Source organism: Leptodactylus fuscus, chromosome 11 (genome assembly GCF_031893055.1).
Source record: "Leptodactylus fuscus isolate aLepFus1 chromosome 11, aLepFus1.hap2, whole genome shotgun sequence".
In the NCBI taxonomy this organism is placed as follows: Eukaryota; Metazoa; Chordata; class Amphibia; order Anura; family Leptodactylidae; genus Leptodactylus; species Leptodactylus fuscus.
In genome coordinates this window covers 24,438,333-24,446,500 of record NC_134275.1, presented here as the reverse complement: position 1 = coordinate 24,446,500, position 8,168 = coordinate 24,438,333, and the positions used below count along the sequence as shown (strand labels likewise).

Genomic DNA, 8,168 nt, shown 5'->3' with positions numbered 1-8,168 from the left:
CAAATATGCACAGATCCTGGACAACCCCTTTAAGGCTGGCAAACTACACACCAGTCGTCATAAATCTGCCCCATTGTATTTGTGTCACTTTATATCAGTATTTCAAGGTACGTCAGCTTGAACTTTATTTCTCTGGGGTCAACAACTGTTCTGGAGCAAATTCAAATTCATTTTGCCCCAACCAAAGTTCTGGAAGTTCATTGGCTGTGTCCAGACCCATCTCCAAAACCAAAGACTTCAGAACCTCTTCATCTACACGATCCAAGTCAAATATTCCAGGTCCACCTGCAAGGGATACCTGACTGTTCAAAGCCCAATGCTGTGTGTCAGGAGATCCTTGATATTGGGTATTCAGCCTCTGAAGTTGCACACTGGCTCGAAAGTGCTGAGATGTGGTTAATCCAAAGGTATTTTGCTTGGGTGGTGTCACTCCCGATGGCGTTAGGAGTCCTGCATTAGGTGTTCCAATAACTGATGTCTTGCTACTACTGATGGCAGCTTTGCTGTAGTGACTTATTGCTACTGTTTCTCTGTCTTTCATTCTTGCTCCAGGATTTTTAGAGACAGATCCTGTAAAAGAAAAGAATTTGTGAATGATAGAAAAGTAATATGTTGAACAAATGCGGAGGGTTAGACATGTACCTGTCAACATCCCTGGAGAACACTAGGCAGTTACACATCAAAAATACTGTCAAAAAGAGGAAAATAAACGTTGTGGACCTACAGTAAATCTACAATAGGAAACTGAATGAAACAAGATGGTTTTACAAACTTGAAAGATGTTTTCCAGTCTTCTTATATTGATTACCCATCTTTAGCATCAGAACTCAACATCAGAACAATAGAAGATCAACAATTGGAAACCTCACCGATCACCTGTTCCCAGCAGATTGTTAATATGGATGTGATTTGGGAGCTGATGGACTCCTTTTGAGTAACTTATCATAATAGTAAAGTAAGAAACTTATCTTTCATTCTAAATTCTACACTTGATACCTCCAGTCTGTGTCAGTCACTGAAATGTGTCTGTCCACTACAGAATACAATTTATTATTACCATCATCCAGAAAGCCGCCCACAGTGTTACAACTCCCTCTATGTCCTCTCTCACCTCTACCACCATACCAGTGCTCTATCATCCATCCATGACATAAGACTAACATCATCTATAATCCCAACCTCCCACTCTCATCTCCAAGACTTTTGCCAAGTTGCACCAGTTCTCTGCTATGCACTACTCTGGGCAATCAGATTAACACCTAACTTCCAAAGTTTTTAAGCATGCCCTAAAAACACATCTGTATAGGCAGTCCTATCACATTTGCATCTGTAAAAATAGAGAGTGCTATTAATCCCATCCTCTATATCACTAAAGGGGTTATCCTTAAGATAGTCCATCAATACTAAATTTGCAGGGGTGCGACAATGGGGATCTCTGCAGATCACCTGTACTGAGACAAAGTGGCTATCAGTAATGTTTACATACCATGAGCTGTGCTATTCGCTGTACAAACTGTAGTAGTGCTGTGCCATTGAAGTCTACAGCAAGTGAGCAGCTTGGCTCGCAGTATATAAACATTACCAAGAGCCGTGCTGTCTCGGCACAGGTGTCTGATCCCACAGATCTAAAGTAAGAAACCGGTTAACCCCTTTAATAAATAAGTTAAATAACAGTGAAGCCCAAGGTAAATCACTTCTAAATAGAAGTCATTGACCACAATTCTCTGGATATGAACATTTGACCAGTTTTCAATTCAATGACAAACTATATTTTCTAAGCCAATATATAACAAGCACTGAAATGTAAAGTAATATTAAAATGCATAATTTATTTGTACATAAATTTAAAATACATTTCTACAAATGGGTGGAGAGACCACATGGAGAAGAAAGAACCTCATACAAAAATGCACAGATGGATCATGTATAGTACATAAACCAATACTGTCACCCATACCAAGATGATCAATGCATTGTGTAAAGTTACACATTGCATATACAAGGAAAAAGAAACAGAAACCAGTGACGCTTACATAAAAAGCAATGAAAACCGCCTGGTCTGGTACATTCTGATCAGGTTGGTTTTGTTCCCACTCGAGAGGCTAGAGACAACACGGTTAAGGTACTTAACGCCATTCATTATGCAACACTCGTGGTGTTGCCTTTTGCCTTCTCTCTACCGATGCCGAAAAGGCGTTTGACAGTGTGGGCTGGCCCTTCTTGTTTGTGGTTTTGGAGCATGTAGGTTTGGGCCAGTCCATGCGATGCTGGATTTCCTCTCTGTATTCAAACCCCTCGGCCTCCACTAGAGTCAATGGCGTGTTGTTTTATCCTTTCTCGATTGGAAATGGTACGCGACAGGGATGCCCCCTTTCCCTCTTGATTTTTGTTTTGTTGTTAGAGCCCCTGCTGTGTAGGGTCAGGGAAAAACTGGATATAGTAGGCCTGCGTATGGGTAATTGCAGTCTGAAGATCGTAGCGTATGAAGATGATCTCTTGTTGTTCCTCCGTGACCCGGCTGTCTCTCTCCTGGCCTTGAGGTCAGAGCTGGAAACCTTTCATCGTTTGTCTAATTTTCAGATTAACTTTCAGAAATCCGAAGCGCTTAATGTCTCGCTTCCAGAGGACCTCCAGTCTTTTCTGGAGGCCTCCTTTCTTTTTAAAGAGGACCTTTCACCATTTTTCCCAAAGGCAGTGTTATATACTGCCGGAAAACTGACAGTGCGCTGAGTTCAGCGCACTGTCGGCTTTCCCGATCTGTGCCCGGTGTGAAGAGCTTACGGTCCGGTACCGTAGCTCTTCTATGGTCAGAAGGGCGTTTCTGACCATTAGCCAGGAACGTCCTTCTGCCTCGCGGCGCCAATCGCGCTGTGCTGTGGAGCCGGGAGGAACGCCCCCTCCCTCTGCTCACACAGCTTGTCTATAGACGAGTATTATCAGGAGAGGGAGGGGGCGTTCCTCCCCGCTCCACAGTACAGTGCGATTGGCGCCGCGAGGCAGAAGGACGTTCCTGGCTAATGGTCAGAAACGCCCTTCTGACCATAGAAGAGCTACGGTACCGGACCGTAAGCTCTTCACACCGGGCACAGATCGGGAAAGCCGACAGTGCGCTGAACTCAGCGCACTGTCAGCTTTCCGGCAGTATATAACACTGCCTTTGGGAAAAATGGTGAAAGGTCCTCTTTAAGTGGTCCAGCTCGACTATCTATCTATCTATCTATCTATCTATCTATCGACCTGGGGGTTTGGATATCTGGTGATATGGGAGCTCTCTATAACAATAATCATTTGCCTCTCCTCCGCGTTATCCGGTTTGATCTGCGATGATGGTCTAGGGGTATGTTCACCTGGTTTGGACGTTGCACCATCCATGAATGTGATGTCGCACTTGCTGTATCTTCTTCAGACTCTGCCTATTCATGCCCTGCCTAGTTTCTTCAAACTGTTATATACTGATTTGTTGAACTTTATCTGGCAGGGTAAGTGCCACAGATTGTCTTGCTCTGTCCTGACGTTGCCTAAACAGTGGGGCGGATTGGGACTCCATGACCCCCGTAGGTACTACGAAGCCACTATGCTTCAGAGAGTCCTGGACTGGTGCCGCCACTCCTCTTTCAAGCAATGAGACTCCCTTGAGAGCTCTTTTCATGGCTCTCCTCTATGTATGCTGCCGTGGTTAGACACCCCTTACCCAACAACTTTACAGGCTCATCCTACTATCGACCCCACTCTCCGGGTTTGTCGGCTTCTTTTCTCCAAGTCCCAGCTTTCCCCGTCCCCTCTCCCCTGTTCCCGATCTTGGGAAATCCGGTCTTCCCGGCAGGACTTTCACCTGGCCCCTTCAAATCGTGGAGGTACTCAGGTCAGTTGAGAGCCACTCACTTCAGATTTAACGGTACTTGGAGATCGTATCAAGATCTCCTCTTGGATCGCACCCTCCCCCCGGGCCCATGGCGTGCCTTTCAATTGTTACACTTTTTTGCCTCAATCCCTAACTCCCCGGGTTTTGACAGACAACTCACGCGTTTTGAGGAGGCCTGCTCAAGAGTTGGCCCCATTCGGCACTCTCTCTCAGAATTCTACCTACAGTTGGTTTCCCTTCCTCTGGACCACCGACCTTCCTTCCTGTCTAAATGTGAGTCGGACCTTAATATGTCCGATGCCCAATGTGCCAGAATTCTTGAATTTGCCCACAATAGTTCAATAGCCAGCAAATACCAAGAAGTGGATTATAAAATCTTAACGCGGTGGTACCATGTGCCGGTGAAACTGCATAAAATTTTCACGGCTACTTCTCCTCTCTGTTGGCGTTGTGGTTCGGAGGAGGGAACCCTCTTGCATATTTCTTGCATGTTTTCTGGGAGTGTGCCGAACTCCGGCCCTTTTGGGAGGGTGTGCATAGGGTGGTGTGTCAGTTGTTTCATTCTTCCCTCCCCCTCTCCCCGGCCCTTTTTCTGCTCCATCTCTCAGACCTCCCCCTCTGCTCTTATCGCAAATCTGCCCTTCGACATGTGATCAATGCGGCCCGGGCATGTGTCCCGGTGCTTTGGAAGTCACCTAACCCTCCTTCTCTTTGACATTGGCTTCATAAAGTGGAGGACGTCAGGGTTATGGAAGACCTCCCCGCGTCTCTCCAAGACGCTCGGGAGGCCTATATGGAAACTCTGGACCCTGTGGATCCTTTTTCAAGGTACCCGCATGTACAAAGACCTGGTTGGCTGACGCGTTCTGGGGCTTTGTGGCCTGAAGCTTGGTACTGGGTGCTGCTCAACACCCCCCTACCTTTTTTTTATTTCCCTTCTTCCCCCTCTTCCCTTTGCATCTTCCTGTGTCTTTGTCTAATCTTGTCATTATCCCTTCGGCTGTTTCCTTTATTGTGTAGTCCTACCAGACGTGCTTATTGTATGTTCTAGCGCCTGAGGCTGGTGCTTTACGGCCTGGTTCTTTTATTGTTTGTTCTGTTTATTGAAATGCTGTTTATAAATAAAGAATTTATTAACAAAAAAAAAAAGCAATGAAAAACGGCCAACACTTCTGAAGAATTGAGACAAGGACAAGTCCATTGCCTTGGGTGTCAGAATTCCCAAACCCCAGATCTATTGTAAGGAGCTGATTAACCCCTTAGGTGTACTGATCCCTGGGGTACACCTCTTATAACAGAGGACCCAACACTGAACCCTGGGGTACACCATTGATAACAGCGGACCCAGCTCTGATCCTTGGGGTAACAAACATGGACTACAAAAATGGTGGAAACTCTTTAAGCATAAAACTTGCCCGAAGAGACTTAAAGGGAGTCTATCATCTCCCCCAACCGTATTCAATTTTCACCACCGTGTAACAGAGCACATTGCAGTGATAAACAACATACCTGTGTTGTGTATTTCACTTTTGTAAATTTGGAGAAAAACAACTGAAGTCTTATGCAAATGAGGTTGCTGTTGCACTGGGGGAGGGACTGCAGATCCCTGGAGCACTATTCTTGATATTGATCCTCCTATTGCTATATTATCCCCTATCCTACATGAACAGGATGAACTACTTCATTTGCGTAGAAATTTTTTTTAATTTACAAAGTGACAAAGTTCTGATGTTTACCACTATAATATGCTCTGTTATGTGGTTGTAGTAATTGAATATGCTTGAGGGAGGTGGTAGACCAGGGGTCGTACCAGGATAAGAAAATAATGCTAGATTGCTCCTAGAAATAGCGCTACACCTGGGCATGGGTGGTGGCTGGTATTGCAGCTCAGCTCCATTAAGGCGTTGTGGAAACGCTGCTTTTTTTTGTTACAACTTTTTTTGCATTGTTTTGAGCCAAAAAAGGAGTGGATTGAGAAGTAAAGTATAAGAACTTCCTATATATTGTCCATTCCTTTTGTATCCATTTTTGGCTCTAGCTCAAAAAAAAACGCAACAAAAAAAGCTGCGTTTCTTCAACGTAGGGCCTCAGCCAAAAGGGGTTTTCTGGGCAAATGATTTTGATGACCTATTCTTAAGATCATATTATCAGAGGTCTGGCAACCAGAACCTCCGCTGATCAGCTGCTCTCAGAGTTGGAACCAGATGAAGTGCTGTTGCTGTGCTGAGTTATTGCAGCAAAGGCTATGTTCACATCTGCGTCAGAGTCACCGCTGAAAAACGGTGGAGGCAATTGTCCTGCACAGAGGGCTTTTACTTTCACCACTTTCAGTTTAAAAATGAAGGAAGGCTCCATGTGTGTTTTAGCGACCTGTTTCTCCATTGTTTGAGTGCTCTGATGGACCCGAACAACAGAAATACAACACTACGGTGAACCGAGCGTCAGTTTGTATACAAGTGAACAGGAGCTGCGGTAATTCAGCACAGCCACTGCACAGAGAACACAGATTATCTACTTCTGGAGTTGTTCTCCATACCACAGGCAGTGAGATATTGATAGGTTATCATTATCCAATTAACGTCAATGGAGAGGAGATGCAATACTACAAAAAACCAAAACATATTTTCGTACATATTTGGATTCTTCTGCTATGTCATTAGTCTTATTCCTCCCAGAAATGTGTAACTAAATTGACAACTATGTTACCAGGTGTTATGATACAAAGTCTGGCAATATCCAATGTAAAGACACACCCCCTTGACAAACAGAATGGTGCTGCCAAGTTATCCATTTATTTATAAACAACTTATAGGAGGAATACCAGAGGAATGGCACAACATGGAGAGCTAAGAAAAGATTAGAATTGTCATTCAATGGAGAGTACAACTATTTACTAAAACAGACTTGGCAGGGGTGCGATAACATTCAGATTATCCCTGCATCACCGTTGCCGGTCAATCTGATCTCCGATTCGACATCTACATTAATACGGTAGTCATGTACATGGTGTTTTAGCAGTAAGATGCTTAACCCTTTCTGAAAACTATCTACACTTTCAGCCATTACCAAATCCTTTCTTGTCTGTTCCGTACTAATACAGTTAATTTTTAACTTTGAAATAAAATTCTATATTGGGTAAAGGAATATACACATGGAGTACATAACGTATGCTTAACAGTATAAATGTGTCCCGTATACCAAGTTACAAGTATTACAATCATAAAGATTTACACAGCAAAGTACAGAAAGACAACTCTAAAGTCAATGACTTCTAGTACGTTCAGCAGAAAGTACGAACCCCCAGAACTTACCGGAAAAGATGAACGTTTGATCCCGAAGGGGAAGATATGAAGATTACCGGAAAAGATGTTTATTATGTAATTACAAAAGCATTTCCTTTCATTGTTACAGCCAGCCTCTGCCCAAGTATCCGTCAGATTGATCTTCCCAAAATTCTGTCGGGCGCAGGTTGAATATTGCAGTCACAGGTACTAGATTTATCCTGTAGAGAGAGGGGAGTCAGACAGAGTTGGGAGTGAACACCTGTACAATGTAAGAAGCTCTGCCCTCCGCTACTTCTAATGACACTGACAGCAGGGAGCTCTGTGTGTAATGTTTGTGGCCGGGGAAAGACATGAAAAGACTAATTGTTTACTGCTGCTGTTAGAGAAAAATGCAGCTGGGGTGTAACCGCCCCCCTCGTCCTAATTCTCCAGGGTCCCAGAACAAAGGAGAAATTGTCTGAGGTTAATTAAAAAAAAAAGAGAGAGATTTTGTAGGTTATCTCTCTAGGTCAGCCAGAAATGAAGTAGCTTTTACTTGTTTTACTGCCAACAGCAATATTATCCTGGCTCTGAGAACAGCCCTTATATTCAGGATAACAGAACAGAGTGCTGGAGCGCTGCGCTCAGAGATGCATTAGGGTTCCTTTACACAACCATATCTAGGATTTCTGTTTTCTTTCATAGTTTTTCTTCCAAAAATGGGATTGGATTGAAGCAGTGGGAGGAAGGAATATTTCCCATAGGAAAGGTAAGGTAAGGAAAGGTATCACATCCCTCTGTCGAAAGGTTCCCATTTACAGGCAAAAAAAAGTGATATATATATATATATATATAATATAATTTTAGCCTCTGCCCCCAACTTCATCTCCATGTTGCTGACATTGATGATGCTCCTATACTCATATATTCAGCAAATGTGGCTGTTTATGTGAAAAGGGCCCACACTGTCGATATGGAGTTCTTGGTATCATTGTAACGGTTATGGTGTAACATTGTCCGAAACAGCAAAAAAAATTTATTGA

At 43.7% G+C, this 8,168-nt stretch overlaps 1 protein-coding gene across 1 annotated transcript; it reads right to left on the bottom strand.

Moving 5' to 3' along the window:
- CITED1 (Cbp/p300 interacting transactivator with Glu/Asp rich carboxy-terminal domain 1) lies at window positions 1-7,216 on the bottom strand. Its single transcript, XM_075261069.1, has 2 exons — window positions 7,174-7,216; window positions 1-570 (listed from the first exon to the last, which is right to left on the bottom strand). The coding sequence occupies exon 2, from the start codon at window positions 539-541 to the stop codon at window positions 125-127; it is 417 nt and encodes a 138-aa protein (XP_075117170.1). The 5' UTR covers window positions 542-570; window positions 7,174-7,216; the 3' UTR covers window positions 1-124.
- Window positions 7,217-8,168: the final 952 nt, after the last annotated feature.